This window comes from Balearica regulorum, chromosome 2, assembly GCF_011004875.1.
Source record: "Balearica regulorum gibbericeps isolate bBalReg1 chromosome 2, bBalReg1.pri, whole genome shotgun sequence".
Taxonomy (NCBI): Eukaryota; Metazoa; Chordata; class Aves; order Gruiformes; family Gruidae; genus Balearica; species Balearica regulorum.
Window position 1 is genome coordinate 3,029,824 of NC_046185.1, and position 17,404 is coordinate 3,047,227.

Sequence of the window (17,404 nt, forward strand, 5' to 3'; positions counted from 1 at the left end):
TGAATACACTGACCCCACTGTGTGACAATGGGGATAAAAGAGGACTGATGCCGACACCAGCTTCATCCCATTAGTTAAACGTGTAATCCCCCCAGTGCTCCCTCTTTGTGCTTTGACCATGCCAAGGAGACCCAGGTCTTTTGCAAGTCACTGCATAAATCCATTGCAAAGAGCTTCAGAGCATTGCCACGTGAAGCAGCATCACGTTTTCCAATGCTGATGAAAAGTGTGTTGCCTGATGAGTGTGATTTTTGCTTACATTTCCCTTTATCACTCATTTCACTCACACTTCAACAGGAGGGAATAAAAACCTCCTGAGCTTGCATGCCAGGAGCAACTTTGCAACATTAGACACAATGCTGCTTCTTTCATTCCCTTCCATGTCCCTTTCTATTTTAAACTCTTTTCCTTGAGGAAAGGAGCCTTGTCCAAACATGCTCTTGGCCAATACTTTCTATGCTGGTATTTGTTGAATCTTTTTTGACCAGGTTCAACAGAAGGGCAGAGGTCATGAGGGTAAATAAGGTTCCTGTCTTTTATATGAAATGGAATGGCAGCTGAAGACCAAAACAGTGTTCTCGCTGTGGAAGAGACCAAGGGCTGGTATGAAGCATGGGATCAGACTCCAGAGAGTCCACAGGGACGAGCACCCTTGGAAGCTGTTGAGTACTGGTGGCTAGAGGATTTGTCGGGGGTGGGTGTAGGTGGCTTTGCATCCACCAGTTCTTGTTCGTCTGTTTTCTGTAGCATTTTCTTTTTCCCACGACAAACTGCTGCTTTGTCTTTACTCTTTCTTTTTCCCCCTTTGCCTCCTTCATCTTCTTCCACGTCTTCATTTTTACGTTGTCGTTGTGGAAAAGTGAAAATAAAGACACAAATTTAGCATTTTGCTCCAGAGCAAATCTCTTACTCTTGAGCCTGCAGCCAGAAATCAATCTCTTTCTCGCCCTCGAGTTCTGTTTCCCAGTGCCAGAGGCACATGGCTCTCGTTGTGGATCATGGTCTTCAATAAAGAGTTACACACTTGAATAAGTGGGGTTAACACTTTGAGAAGTCTTCAAGGGGGGAAATAAAGCCTTGCAGTGGGTCCCCTGGTCCTGGAGAAGGAATGTGCTTGGTGGGTGAGACGTGTCCATTCAGCTGGGTTGTGAAGGGGTTAAGCCACAGGGCTTGGATACAGGTGATGCCCATTGTGCTTAATCCTTATTGGTAAACTGGGGATTTAGGGTGGATAATTTGAAATCATAGTGAACAGGTTGGTCCCTACCTCCAATTTACTCTTTTCAGGAGTTCCAAGGTACAAAAGAGGAGTTTGGATACCAGATAAATTTCTGCTGGAAGTTTTATACCAGCAAAGGATGATTTTATCACTTCATTTAAAACTTTCAAATGAGAAAGATGCAAGAAATCTCTGACTGCCTGTTAACAGAGCACAGACGTAGCTCTTGGTGGTGGATTGGGGATAAATGCATTACAGTTCTGAGGTGCTTTACTACAGCCACATGAAGTATTGTAAGTAGAAAAATCAAATGCTTGTCCTGGTTTTCCTCTTTTCCCTTTTTATTGGAGTTACTCTAATTATTGCCTCTTCTTTTCTGCAACTTTAGAGTTATTTTGAGTTTGCTACAAAATTGAGTTCAGGGAGGCAATTGACTTCACCTGGCTGCAGAAAAGCCATTAAGAGCTTCAAATTAGTGTGAAATAATTAATAGGCAAGAAAGATTAATGTGGGGAACACGGGCAGTTTTCATTAACATTAAGCGAAAGGATGTTCCTGTAGATACCTTTACCATGTGTGTTGTCCTGGACTTCTAGCTATTCCCTTTGGACATTAATTATATCCAGATCACTAGAGACAAGACCCTGTAAGCCTGCTCAGGCTTTGCATTTGGCTTGTCTTGAACAGGAACTGAAAGACTTTTCTGCTTCATTATCACAGCACCTGAGAGCCCCAGGGATGCCCACGTGCACCAGCAGCATTTTCTCCCTCCTGAGCAGGATGGGGGGAAGCTGAACACAAGCTCCCAGGTTATATTTTGCTCCAAGCACTTGACACAGCAGTGTGTACCTGGGCCAGTCCTCATCCTGATTGTCTCCCGTAGATAGAGAAGTGATGCGTTACGTGGAATGCGATGCACTCTGAGTCTCCACTGGAATAATGGTTGCAAAAATAATGTGTAAGGCTTGTGTGGATTTTTGAGGTTCTCAACCACTCTCTACAACTACCTGAAAGGAGGTTGTAGCCAGGTGGTGTCCGTGTCTTCTCCCAAGTAACAAGCAATAGGACAAGAGGAAATGGCCTCAAGTTGTGCCATGGGAGGTTTAGATTGGATATTAGGAAAAAACTCTTCACCTAAAGGGTTGTCAATCATTGGAACAAGCTGCCCAGGGAAGTGGTTGAGTCACCATCCCTGGAGATACTTAAAAGACGTGTAGATGTGGTGCTTAGGGACATGGTTTAGTGGTGGACTCTGCAGTGTTAGGTTTACAATTGGACCAATGATCTTAAGGATCTTTTCCAACCCAAATGATTCTATGATTCAGTTTCCTCCTTTTTGTTGTTGTTGTTGGCCCAAAGTGCTAGGGGTAGAACAGAGATCAGGATGCCACCTCTGCATAGCAGATGATAGATGTGAGATGGTGTTGCATATCTGGATTTAAATCTGGTACAGTCTCATGGATTTTTTCCTAGAGGAGGCAGTTTCTGGGATAAACTACCCCGGAACAGTTCCTGAGTTTGTCTTGGCAATACAGAGCTGGGCAGCCAGCTAACAATAAAGCATGGTTTGTTCCCTCACTCTCTTTTATTTACTAGTGGACTTGTTCCCTTCAAGATTTATTTTGAGGCAGTTTTGCTGCGATGACAAGGTGAGAAGGGTTAACAGCAGGGAGAAGGCAGCAAACTCCAGTGAAAAGGGACTGTTCGGCTGCGATGACTTCCCCTCCTCCTCCTCAGTGCACTGTCAGCATCATCGGACGAGGAGTATCTCGTACTGTGCACGCGCGGCCATCGCATGATGGGATGCAACTATTTTTCTTGTGAAGGAAGGTAATTTTTGGTGCAATAAATGAAATAAGCACATGAACAACAACAAGAAAAGCAAATACACGCATTTCCAGGAGTGCAGCAAGGTGGATTACGAGGCAGTGGCTCTATCTCAAGCTGCACATTTCCTTAAGATCACACTCGCAGCTGAGGTCTCCCATTGCAGCTGGCCAGACCGTGTAAAAACACGCTTCGCTTTGGTAGAGTGTGTGCTTAAAAGCTTGCCCTTCCCATTTGCTGCACCCACCCATAGCTTTTCAGGCAAAAGATAGAAGAATTAAGAAACATTATGAAAATATTGGAAAAGCCAGTGTTGATTGCTGCTGCTTTAGCAATTGCGATGAATATAACAGGTCATCAGTATTTGCTGATGGGGAGAAGGTGGGGAGAAGGTCACCTGGGTTGTCCTGTCTCATGCCAAGGAGATTCTGCTAGAAAGCAAATGGAGGGAAATAGCTGGAAACTGTAAAAGTGTTTTTGGAAATATCCAGTTAAGGAAGCAGAGAAGTGATTTGCACATAGGATTCTGTAATGTATCCACCACAAACTCTTCACAGGTTTTAGGACCCACAGTGTGAATAAAAGGCACCTTTTCCCAGTTGTAGCCCTGGACTCTATTAGCATTGGGGCATGCAAAGTATTTACTGCATATCAGCAACCTCATACTCCTTCTTTGGGAATTGTAATATTTTAGCACTCGCTTTATGTAGTCAAAGACGTTTAATTTTTTATTAGACACAAATGTACTTCACATTCACTTTCTTTTGCAGTCTTGGTATGTCTTCACTTAGCTTGGCAGTACAGATGCATTTTTGCTTTGCTTTCTGTTGCTGTTTTTAAATTGTTTTGCTTGTCTGCTTGAACTGCTGAATCCTCCATGAATAGTTACAACATCTCTGCTTGATGTGTGGAAGCTTGAAATTGGAGCAGTTAAAACAACCTCCTTATTACTATTTTCTTTTCTTTTCTAAAACAAAAACAAAATAAAAACAGAACTGGCAGCATGCTGTAATATGAAATAAAAGTCCAGGGGCAGGAAATTGCAAGCCAGATTCAATGCAGTTTTCTCAGATAAGCCATTCTCTGAGCATTGCATTTACAAAGTAATTGTTTGGAAATTCTGGCCAAAATCTGCATCTGCTTTTTTTTTTTTTTTTTTCCCCTTTTCATTTAATTTGCATTTATTTGAGGTGTGGGGTTTTCGTGTTGCTCTCTGTTAGGTATTTATGGAGTTTGATTTCAAGCCTTTGGGGGGCTTTGAGGGGGAGTTCATCATCTCAGAGTCCTCTGGCATTTGGCTAAAATAAATATACTGAGACTAAAAAATTAACTGTTTCCGTGTCTTTAGAGTGTGATCCTCACACATTGTCCTGTTGTGTTTTTCCCCTTTTCCATTAGGGAAATGCGGTACAGGGTGAGCAAAATGGTCTCCCCATGGCCACCCAGGGGAGGTTAAATACATCGGACTATCCCAAATTAGCACTTGAATTTCTGGGTAGTTTTTAACTTTATGGACCAAGTCTGGACACGCAATATTGTTTGGCGTTTCTTTCCCATCTCAGGCTTCAGTCAGCAAAGTACATAAGTACATATGGACTCAGCGTCACTGGTCCAAGATAAAAATCTATTGAGGCAAATTCAGTTTTTCACTAAACGCTTGGACCAGTCCTCTCAGCATATGCAATTAGAAATTTATCCAAGCCAAAGCCATGTCCTGGCTACCCATCCTCCTGCATTATTAACCCAGAGCGTGTCGGCACACTGAAAATCCAAGAAACTGGGGTCAGCGCAGTCTGTGAAGATCAAAAAATCTTATCCTGTGTTGTTCTTTTGTCAGTGATTTAGTGAAAACTGGATCTTGTTAGTAACAAGTGAAATTCCTGGGGGACAGGTAAGCCTAAGCTAATTTCTTGTGTTATGTAGCCTCATATATAAAGCAAAGGAAAGGAGTGCCTGGGACAGCTGATTTAGGAGGAACTGCAGGAAGATTGGGAAAATCTCTAGCAATGAGCCCCTGTGCATTTGGATTAAACACCATTTAATGCCCTGGATTTGTGTCAACCTGACAGACTGATTGAGGACTTTATTTACGGCTGGTACAGGGCTGAATCGTCTCACGCCAGTGCTGCTGCGGGTAAGGCAGGTGAGAAGCACTGGAAAATCCCCTGGTTGTGCTATTTGGATGTGGAGCTTGTCCTCCAGCATCGGGGGATGCATCCTCAGGACCAACCTGAGCAGTGCATCAAGTGGGCTTCTCGTTTTGTTCAATACCCATGGTTTTCGCCTTGCTCCGTCGATGACCTCTGCTCTTCCACATGCAAGTTAGGTACGTGATGCTTTAACAGTTTAGGGAAATCTGGTTAGAGGATGCAGAGTATGTCGTAGTTACAGTCTGCTGACTTGGAAATACGAATCATAGCTCCTGTTCGAGTTTCTGTAATGCTTCGGCTCAGAGGAGCAGTTTGCTAATAGCAGTGGCTGTTTGAAAGCACTGTAGTGTGTCGGGTGGACGAGCCCTGTGGTGCTTTTGGACTTGGCCAAGGTTTCAGGTAGAGAAATTTCTCGGAAACCTGCAAAAGCTGACCCAGGTGGGAGGCAGAATAGGGCTAAACCATGGGAAAATCTGCTGTAAAGCTGCTACAAGAAAGCTGGTACCAAAGACATAGGTATAAATGAGTGTTTCTTTGGTATTACCAATCAAAACCCAACACCTGTTTAAAGCTTATTTAAAAGTGATACATCCTTTCTCTGCAATATAGCCCGGTCCAATCTCACATCTCTCCTTCTCTGGGGATGATGAGGCTGTGGAGGAGCTCAGGATAGTTTCAGGTGGTTTAATGTTGGGAAGCTAAGGTAACAACAACAACAAAACCCAAGCAGTCAAAACCTCACTTCAGTTTTCTCCTTGTAGGGCATACCTTGGGTTTGGTGGTACCTTGGATTTGGGTACCTTGGCCAAAGTGGGACCTTGGGAATGAAGCTGAGAGAAGTCATCTGGGCAGCAACAATAGCAGTTCCTGGCACTGACTCATTGACCCTTGCAGTTGGGGTATTGGGAAGAAATAGGAAGACGGGGAGCCTTTCTTGGGGGCTGGAAGATGAATGTGTGGAGGACCTATCTGGGCTCCCATGTTCCTTCTGCCCCAAAAGCTTTGAGTCAATGGAGCAGTTGTGCTCTGCTCACTGCTTCCTCCCCTTTTGCTGAAAGCAGGACCTGCTCGTGTGACCTCCTGCTCTGGAGAGCGATGCTTAACCCTGCTGTTGTGCTTGTGGTTTCTCATTCATTTGTGGGTCTGATATTCCAACTTGATAAATGATCAGAAATAATTTATATTCCAATTGCTAATAATTCCTACAAATGCTGTCTCAATCCATGTGGGCTGTATCTGCCATGTTGTAGCAGCATTTTTTTACTGCCCTGATGATGCTGGACCACCTACTTGGGCTAAATTTCCAAAGGAGGAACCTGCATCCCCCATCAGAGGATCAGCTGGGAGGTAAGCCCCTTTCAAAGTGATCAGTGTTCTCCAGTATTAATATATCTTCTCTCTTTTTGTCTACACAGCCACCCAGATTGATCCCAGCGAACTACAGGAACTTTTTCAGGAGACTTCAGCCAATGTCTTCCGAATTAACTCCAATGGTGCGTATAATGAAAAGTTTCCTAGTCAATTGTGTGCTGTCCTGCTGATGACTCGTGCGCGTGTACATGGTGTATGGCAGGTCCTGTTATCAGGGAGCAAATACTAATGCAGTTTTTCTGCTGCTGCATCTCACGAGCACCAGCACATGTCCAATACACAGTTCTTTATAAGATGTAAAAATATTCCACCATATGTTCCATTAAACAGGCACAGATATATTCCGATCCTTGCTGAGACTACATCCTTTTCTATTTTTAATTGTGTCATCTGTTACAATAGGGAGTTAGAGCGCAGAAAGGTGGAACAAGCCAGACTCGTTTTCTAATGTGTTGCAGCACTGCTGCGTTCCGAGCTTGTCACATGAGCTTGCAAAACATCTATCTCCCTTATAAAAACACCAACAGCACAACTCGTCTATTATTCGTCACTCTGTAGACTGAGCGGGGATGCTATTCCTGCTCCTGTCTCCCTGGACCCTGGAGATGCAGAGTGCTTCCTTCTTTTGGAGACATGCTCTGGCTCATCAGTTTTGTTGGGTTGGGCTGGAGGGATGTATTTACAAATAGGTATAAACTAACATTGCTGAACGGTAGTTAGTGTCATGGTATCCCCATTCTAAAATACACTCGCACCAGACAAGGATCTAAAATTATCAGGTGCTGATATTACAGTGGATCTTGAAATTGCATCTGAATCACCTGGCCAGCTTCTCTCTCTGCTCTGTCCTGTGTCTATGGGGATTGGCTGATAGAGAGGGCTGGGCGTGGTGTACAGAAAGAATCACAGAATCACAGAATGGTTTGGGTTGGAAGGGACCTCAAAGATCATCTAGTTCCAACCCCCCTGCTGCAGGCAGGGACACCCTCCACTAGACCATGTTGCCCAAAGCCCCATCCAACCTGGCCTTGAACACTTCCAGGGATGGGGCATCCACAGCCTCTCTGGGCAACCTGTTCCAGTGCCTCACCACCCTCACAGTAAAGAATTTCTTTCTAACATCTAATCTAAATCGACCCTCCTTTAGCTTAAACCCATTACCCCTTAGTAAGGATCTTAGTGCCTCCTTATTTCTGTAATTTCTCCCCTACATCTCCCAGGGGTAAGGCTCCAGTCCTTATAGCAAAGAGTCCTTGCTAGAAGAAGGATGGGAAGTGAAACTTCTAAAACATAGTAGTCATCTCTTCTTTCGAGGAATTGTGTATGCTCCATCTGCCAAGAAAATTCACACACTAACTTTTCTATGGCTACAAGGGATTGGTAGGTTTGAGTTTACTTTCAGCAATCATCACCTTGAGTTCAGGACCTCCTGCAACATGGATGTACCTCACCCCAAGCACTGTGAGCCTCATAGCTGCTCTTCACTCTCCCAGAAGGTGAAGGCATGAAACCAGTGTAGGCTCTGGGTAGGCACCATGAAGTTATTTGAGTGCCCAGCTTGCACTTTCCAGAAGGAACATAATTATTCACGCTTTCCTTTGTGCCTTGGGATGGAATGACTCTATGCAACATGATGGGATGGGTGATGGCTGGCTATAAAGCTATTTTAAAGAAAAGACCTGGGGGTACTGGTCAACCAGAAGTCGAACATGAATTAACAGAAATTATATTCTTGTCTGAAATTACCTAATGGGAGACTGTGGAGTAGGTGGACCCTTAACATCTCAGATGTGCACGGTAGAAGGATGAGACACAAAGGGCATCTGAAATATAGGACATTCCAACTCAATATGAATAAAAAGATTCTGACCATCAGGGCAGTCAACCAATGCAACAGAAGCACAGAGAAGCTATGAGATCTCCATCCCTCAAGATACTCAGAGCTGAACAAGACCCTGAACAACTTGCTCTTTAGTGGACCTTCTCTCAGCAGAAGGTTGCACTAGAGACCTCCAGAGATCTCCCTACAACCTGCATGAGTCTATGATTCTTCAGTAGTTTGTCAGAGTCTCAGTTCCTGCACATACGAGATGATTCTGAATGGGTCAAAAGCAAAATGGGAAATGGACACTTCATGTTTGTTTATTTTTCATTATTTTTCAGCTGAGTAACTAGTAGATGCATTATATAAATGATAGTGTGAGACACTTATTATTCATAGTTTTTTGGCAAACTGTTTGGATAACACAAGTTCAACAGCTTTCTTCACAGAGCAGAGTCTGAGGAATCCAGCCCCTGAAAGTCACCTTTGGGTTGCCAGTGGTATTTGTCCACTGGGATACTGGAGAGCAGTGGTGAGATTGGTGGTGCTTGGGATGAAGTACAACCATCTGGTGCAGAAGGTTGGGAAATTCATAGAATCATAGAATGCTTGAGGTTGGAAGGGACTTCTGGAAGTTATCTTCTCCAACCCCGTTGCTTTTGCAGGGCCACCTAAAGCTGGTTGCTCAGGACCATGTCCAGATGGCTTTTAAGTATCTCCAAGGATGAAGACTCCACAACCTCTCTGGGCAACCTGTGCCAGTCCTCAGTCACCCTCAAAGTAAAGAAGTGTTTCCTGATGTTTAGAGGGAACCTCCCGTGTGTCAGTTTGTCACTGAAAAGAGCCTGGCTCTGTCATCTATGCCCCTTCCCTTCAGATATTTATAGACATGAATAAGATCCTCCCTCAGCCTTTTTTTCTCCAAGCTGAGGATTCCCAGGTGTCTCAGGCTTTCCTCATAGGAGAGATGCTCCAGCCCCTTCATCATCTTTGTGGCCCTTCGCTTGACCCTCTCCAGTATGGCCATGTCTCTCTTGTACTGAGGAGCCCACAACTGAACACAGTACTTCAGATGTGACCTCCCCACTGCTGAGTAGAGAAGGATCACCTCCCTTGACCTTCTGGCAATGCTTTGCTCAGTGCAGCCCGGGATTCCATTTGCCTTCTTTGCGGCAAGGGTGCATTACTGGCTCATGTTCAACTTGGTGTCCACCAGCACCCCCAGGGCCTTTTTCCTGAGCTTTTCCTTGAGAAAACTCCCATGCTGTGACCTCGGCTTGTGGCCACTGTGGCAGCTTGAACCTCCCAACTGTGATCACTGGTCTCTGGCTTACTGATAGGTGTATAACCATATTATAACATGCAGAAATACCTGTATTAGCATCAATCTTTGTAGCTTCAGCACTAACAGTTTTACTTTGACAATGATAGTGATGAATGGTAGTAGCACTTCTGCTGCCAAACCAAGGGCTCAGTGTCAAGTTTTTGCAACCTGCTTGTGAGTCTCTGTGTGCTATTCATATCCAAACTAGCCAGGTTAGGGCTGACTTGATATGTGTCTGTTCTGTAATCACAAGTCCTGCTCTATCGGAGTTTATACTGAGAAAAACTTAAGATGGGTGGTGCGTCTTTTATGAAATGCCACAATCCAATTTCTATTTTTATTCTTTGTTAGAATTGCATTAATCCATTCAATTAGGTTTTGAGCTATTTGTGGTGGTCTTTGTTTCTCCTCTTGAGATGGTATAGAGCGCGTGATGATGTGCTTTAAGAGGTGCCTGCATTGAGTGCTCTGTGAAGCAGGTAATGACAGTGCCTGTACTTAAAACTATTTTGCAAAATTGGAGAGGGTAAAGAGAAGAGCTATGACAACTGTTTGAAGCCTGCAAATCAGGCTTTAAAATGTATGCCATCCCATCTTCTATTTGAGACATCTAAGAGGACTTGATCATGGTGTGTAAGTACCTCTCTGGGAAGAAAGACATCAAATAGATAGCATAGGGCTCATTAATCTAACATTCTTGCACATAACGAGATCAGGAGATAGGAGTCAAAGCTAGACAAATTTGTTCATTCTGTATGAGGATAACTAGCCATTAGAACTGCTTATTGAGGGGACGTGATGGTTTGGCATTGCTTCGAACCTTTAAATCAAGATTCAAATGCCTTTTTATAAGATATACTTTAGTCCAGCTACAGTCTACAGTCTTGATGTAGGAGTGATGGGACAAAGTTTTATGGTAGGACATCAGATTGGATAATCAGAATTGCTCTCTCTGGCCTTTAAAATCTATGAATCTATGAATTTATAATGCTTTTTAAAGTGCTTTTAGGTTGAAGAAATGCCCATAAGATACTCTACTGTTGTTGCTCTGTTCACCACCCATATTATTTTTTATCTGCTAAAATCAGTTTCATTCAGTTTGTGTGTGACTTCTTCATAGCCTCTTCCCCAAAAGTGGGCACAGCTTTTCGGGAGAGGGATGCTGAGTTTAGTGCTAAGATTTTGCAGAGCTAATCCATGTTAGGTAAACAACTTTGCAGGGTTATAAAAAGTGAAAGAATGCCCATGATCCCTTCTGCCCTGTACAGCCGTACCATATGGTCTCTTCAGGAAACCCAGCAAGCTCCATCTCAGAGCATGTAGCAAAAGTCAGTGCTGTTGTTTGCGTACCACCATGCAGGCGGCTAAGCAAGGAATGAGTGGCTGCATTGCAGATGCTCACCAGATGATGGTTTGTACTCCTGTTGCGCTGGGCATGGTGTGTTGAACGTCCTTCAGGGTTGCAAAAATCCAATCACAGCTCTCCTCTTCCTTGTTTTCGTGCCTTTCCCCAGCCTCTTTGGGGCTTTTCAGGTTCCCCGTTGTGTTTGGAAACCAAACCATGCACTTGAAATTTTCTTCTCCCCCTTGGGATGCTAAAGATATCGTGAGCTCTCCATACTATGCCTGTATTGCATGAATACTCAAAATGTCAGGTTGTGGGCAGTCTCACCTATATATTTTTTTTTCTGTCTTTGGGGAATGGCTAATTTTTAATGAAACAAGAAGTCACCTTTGTACTGGGATTTTAAAGCATTGTTGATTTTTATTGAGTGACACTATAAAAGTAATAGAAGTTACATACTTTGTCCCTCTTCGCTTTCTTTACTCTTTTTGCAGAAAACTGAACCTTTGGGGTGATTTAAATTCTTCTTAGGCAGTTCAGGACTTGCCTCCTGAGTAAGGGGGATCTTTGCATCGCTGAGGTGACCTTGGCTGATTTTACATATAAATGCCTGCTGTTCCCTCCTTCTGCTATGAAAATGGACATCTTATTCACGTGTTGATGAAAACTCTTAGTCAGGGCAGTTGGTTTTGTTTATGTGCTGTTGGATCACTTTCCTGCCAGGTTGTGAGCTTAGAGACTTTTTTTTTTTAAATCCGATCTCTTACCAAAGTTTCAAGGGGTAGAGGGAGTTTTTCCCTATTCTTTGCATCTGCTTTCTTTCTCTCTAATTCTTTGGGGGCTGTCACTGTTGAGCATAGCAAAGTTTGTCTGATAGTGATTTGATTTATGCAAGTTTTATGGGTTTTTTTTTTGTTTAGTTGATTTTTCTTTTCAGGGGACAAAAAAAAAAAAAAAAAAGAAAGAAAAGCAAACCACAAAAAGAAGCTCCAGTACTGGCTGAATTTGTCTTATTGATGGCTTTTTTTTTCTTGCTTATTTTTATGAAGGTTTTGCATTTCTTTCAGTGTACAGCTTTTAGCTGCCTCTCAGTAAATGCCTTATAAATAAGTAAAATAAATAACGCTCGTAAAAGGGGTTTGTTTGGTGCAAGGTGTCTAGCGGGCTGATCAGTGGAGAATATACTGAAGGAATCAGACCTGTTCTGGCCAGATGGAGAACCTGAGTGCTCTAATGGGTCTCTTCCCTCCCTAATTCCTGTTACTTGCTCATTAATGACTCCCTGTGACAGGTTGGTATCATGCGCAGTCCCATTACCTTGATCTGAGAGGCTGAGCGAAGGATTTTTCAGCATCCCCCAGGTGCGATAAAAGTCTCCATTGCCATCGCAGGATGGTTTCTTATCCCCCATTGATTTTAAGGATTGCAACGGCATAGACAACGGGTGCCAAACTCTCAGTTTATGTAAATCGGTGCAGCTCCAACAGCAGCGATCTTCTGAATGTGCCTCATCCTGGAGGACTAGCCTTTTAAAAATTAAGTGTACAAGACTTTTAAAGATGTCTGTTTTAACACTGGCTTCACAGCATCTCTCCAGCGCAGCTTGACGTGTTGCTCCTTTGGTAGAGTTACTGCTCGCGTGGTCAGAACTGGTAAATCGAGAGGGATTTTCCACATCCAGCACAGGGTTTTGATAGAGTGAATCTTGGTCAAAGCAAGTTAGATTTACCCCAAAATAGCTCAGTCTCCCCAAGATTCCAGAGACTCAAGCTGGAGTCTCAGTTCTGCTATTTCCCAGGTAAGAGCCATATCAAATGCCAACCTTTGGCTGTTCCAGAGTGCACATCTTGTCTTTTTGGGTTAACTGACCTTTATGTAAGCGTGTAAATATTATGGGCGAATTAGAATATTAGATAAAATTTTAGGATAAGGACTTAAACCTCATTTTCTCACTTGACTGACAAGCACTTTCCTCTTCTCTTGCACTCCTGTCTCAGATTCTTTTGCCTGTATGTGTGTTTTCCAAAATATTTAACAAATGTGAAAGCTCTTGGATTTGCCTCAGTGTGAAATGACGTGTGTGTGAAGTCTTGAACAGTCAACTGCTTCCTACTCTGATCTTCTCCAAAGCAGGCAGTCGCAAAAGACTGTACTGTTTCTGCAGAGAACTGCCCGTGTATCAGATCTGTCTTCCATCAACCTCATCTTCATTTGTAGGAAGATGCTGGTTGAGTGAGTAGCTTTCACTTTGAATTGTCCTGATTTTGCAGCTCAGGTTAGAGAGGTGCCTGGATGCTGTAGCTGCTGCTTCCCCTTCTGCAGTTGCACACATGACATGAACACGTTCTTAGAAATTCAATGTCCGCACAAGTGCTTTCTCTGCCTTGACTTGCTGTCTGTTCTCCAAGGACCATGCTCTGCTTTGTTCTGAAGGGTTGATGGGCCCAGAAGTATTTTTAGAGGATGCAAAATTTTGTCTTGGAAACAGACAGTATATAGGCTGTACAGGAGATGGATTCGTTAGGATTGTGGAGGGGGGAAGAGAGGGAATTATAATATCTGTGAGATCTCTGCAGGATCAATCCTGTTCTTCTAGAGAAACAAATAGTTATTAGTGAAAACTCTCAATTTATTCTTTAAAACATTGTGCATCCAGCAAAGGATAATAACTATTAGCTCAGTTAAAGACAATTGCTTGAGGCTTTATAGCCAAAGTCTGCACTAAAATCTGTTATTGAGATCTAGTAAGCGGTGTGAAAATATACGGTGGTATTCAAGCTTGTTTTGAATACTCATGTTGTCCAGGCACATTAGTTACTTTTTATGCTATTCGGTGACTTTTGGTGTCAACCCAGAGAAGCCCAAAAGAGAAGAGAGGATTTTGTCTGTCAGTGAAAAAATATTGAAGTGACTTGTTCAAAGTTACAGGCCAAGCCTAAGTCTGCAGACTCATTAAAATAGAGGATTTCTTAAATTTCTATGGAAATAATTGTGCCATGTTTCTAATCGGTTCTTTTTTCCTTCCTTAAATATTGAAGTGTGACTGATAACGAGTTATGAATTTTTACAAATGGATGCGTCCTGAGAAAATCCCACATGTAAATATTAAGAATGTCATTTATTTGGCATCTTCCATTGTGGAAGATCTTGAAGTACTTTGCATACTTGATATGCTAAGTCCAAAAATAGTGACCTGCAGTTAATTTGAGAGTGAATTTGAGACAGTGAACATTCAAGAATGTGAAAAGGCAACAGTACTCCTAGGTTTCTGCCACTTTTTTTATACACATGTACACACACACATATATATTTCTTAAATCTGAAGTCACTGTGTATTGCAAAACAAACCATGTTTCCAGCTTCCAGCTGCTCTTAGGGTAGAGTATTCTTCTCCCCTGATGGAAATACCCAAGAAGCTCTCTAGCTCAAACACAGGAGGTGATCACAGTGAAGAAGCCCATTTTATCTAAGCCAAAACATAGAAAAGATTTTGAGATTGAGAGCCTTGAACAATGAGATAGAAGATATATCAGAATCCAGCCCTGGGAATTTCATGCAGTTGCTGAAATATGAAGAGTTAGAAATTTTGGGGCTGGCAGAGTCAGAGATCTGTGCAAGGTCTATGGGATGGAGGGTTTCTTGCTGTTACAGTCATGCCTTGTCGTATCATGACACATGACAAGTGCATTCACTATTTCTGCATCCAAAGGACCCAATTTGTCCATTTTGGCGTAACAGGCATTGCTAGATGTTGTCCCCTTTGTCTAATGAGTTACCTGCCCAAACACTTCTTCATTGTGTTGTTTTGAAAGAAAATAAATTAAAAGACAAACGAATGAAAAATTTTGGTTTTGTTTTTTTGGGGTTTTTTTCTATGAAAAAGTGTACTGCTTCTTTATCTTTTCTTTCTCTGCTGTTGACAGTGACCTCTCTGGAAAGAAGCCTTCGATCTCTGGGGACCTCAAATGATACTCAAGAGCTACAGGATGGACTGTGAGTTTGTTTTGAATTGCTGCAGATCTTTGTCCCAGCCTTTTCATTTTTTTCCTCATCTATCCTCACCCTTTCTTCTGTCCTTTTTTTATAGCTGGACACTTTTTTTTTTGGTCAGGCTTACTTCATTTTGTTCCTTTCTCTTGGTGATTAATGATCGTAGGACGTATATTGATCGTATAAAGCTTTGCTTGTGCTGGTTTCAGGTGGCAGAGAATGGTAGGTAGATAACAGAAAATGATGGCCCACAGTGAAAGGGGGTTTTCTGTGGTTGTGTATGTGTTGCTATTTTTTTATGTTTGTTGGTTTTTGTTCTTTTTTTTTTTTTAATGTATTTTTAATGTGAAGCCAGACTAGGATGCTTGTGTAGCTTATTCCTTTTTTCCCCTTCCCTCGCCCCTTCTCCCCCATGGCCAAAGACCATGAATCTAAGAGAAAAAAAAAGAGAGAAGGAGCAAAAAGATATTTTACAGGTGGAAAAGTGTGTTACGGTGTCAAAACCTGCACCACATGACACAACACTGAGAAAATGAAACTTCAGTTTCACTTGCCATAGATACAGTTCATTAAACTCTCTTCTAGATATGTGTATACACAAACACACACTGTTAGTTTTCATTGTACGCATGCTAATTAGAGAATTAAAATGGCTTTTGCACAATTTATTAAGGCTGCTTCCCTTAATGCAGCTTGCATGCAAAAATCAAGTACTTACTTAGGATGTGGCTCTGATTTCATGTATATGACTGCAGTTCCTGCTGAGATTCTGCTGTGAACAAAGGGGAGAATTTGGTTTCAATTTCTTTATATTGGCTTTATAGACTGTAATTTGCCTGATGGACTTGACTGACCTTCTCAATGCAATATAAACTCTCAGACTGGTTTGCAGTGTCTCTCCTTCTCTGTCCAATCCATTGCTTTCAGCAGTGCATCAGATCTGCTCTAATTCACATATACTCTGTTTTGCAAACTTGAGGATTAAAAATAGTAATAGTAATAATAGTCAGAAGATTTGGAACTAAATTTAGGAGATTGGAGAGGATGTAAGAGTAAAAAGTCAGCCTGTGGAGATCAATGTAATCAGGAAAGATGTTTACATGTACAAAATTATTTGTAGCATAAACCACCCCAGTAACTGCTGGAGATCCTTAACCCAGGAAAGCCTTTCTATCATGCAGAGCAGCTATTGTGCGTGCACTCCTAAACTATTCTTTTTTATTTAAGAATCAATTCCTTGACTCTTCAGAGCGCTTCAAAAACATGGCTAGATAATTTTCTTCTTTCCTGAGCAGTTACATAAATAGATGCATAATGCACTAATTGCAATAATTATTTTTGATCTCGGAATTATCATTAGTTGTCCAGATAGCTAAATGGAGCTTATTTTTATTTTAACCGTGCTTCCCTGCCCCTGTCGTCAGCCCCAGAATTCCTCCAGCTGTCTCCTTCCACCCTCCTGGTTCATCCCCTCTCTCCATGCTCTAGCAGGAGATCTGTCCTCATTTCTTCCATTTGGCTCGTTGCATCTCTGGATCAAACAGTTGCAGGGTGCCCAGCAGAGGAGGACCAGCAGCTGTCTTCCCCTCAATCCCTCCATTCTTTCGTCCTGTCCTAACACCGATGTGTCCTTCGCATTGCCCCTATTTCATCGCCAGATGCGTGCAAGCAGCCTTGAATGCTCTACAAGCACCTCTGCCTGCCTCTCATGAGAGCTGCACCAGCAAAAAGCAGTATGCCATGAATCACGAGAGCTGGCAGTGCTGCATATATCTCTATGGTCAGGAACAAGTAGAGGGTCAGCTCTTCAGGTGAGACCTTTAGGGCAGTGTTTTCTGCTTCCCCAGCTGCAAATCATGGCTTAATCTTCCTCCTTCGCCACTTGGCCCCTTTCCTTCAAAGGTTGATGCATGTTTCTCCTTGAACATCCTCTAACTTGTAAGATGGCTGGGGAGCAATGAGTGAACATTTGGTAGGTTTATAGCCTTGGCTATTAGAAAAACGATAGTGTTTGTGGGTATCTAAATAATAAAATTGCCCCACTTTCTACTTTCATACTAACTAGATGACTATCACTCTGCCTAAAATGAGACTGTTAGGCAGGTGGGATGAGGCAGAATGTTTGAGAATAGGGGTTCCCGGTGAATAGTGGTCCTGCCACATAGGACATTTAGCTACCATAGTCTGTATACTGCAAAATACTTGTTTACCTAGCTGCAGGGTCCTGCTAAAATAGAAAAAACCCACCCAAAGTTACCTCACTCCTTTTCAAATTCATGCAGACTTTCTCCCTCGTACACACCAGATTTATAAGGGCATCAAGATGACAGCAGAGTTCTTACTGTCAAAATGGGCT

The 17,404-nt window shown here is 42.7% G+C and overlaps 1 protein-coding gene across 8 annotated transcripts in view; it reads left to right on the forward strand.

Annotated features, from left to right (window-relative positions):
• TSNARE1 (t-SNARE domain containing 1) overlaps positions 1-17,404 on the forward strand; it is a 500,132-nt gene that overhangs the window by 156,609 nt on the left and 326,119 nt on the right. For all 8 annotated transcript variants that reach the window (XM_075743202.1, XM_075743206.1, XM_075743200.1 and 5 more), the window contains 2 exons: positions 6,612-6,689; positions 14,982-15,051. In XM_075743202.1, the coding sequence (XP_075599317.1) occupies positions 6,612-6,689; positions 14,982-15,051 (148 nt within the window). The remainder of the gene's footprint in view (positions 1-6,611; positions 6,690-14,981; positions 15,052-17,404) is intronic.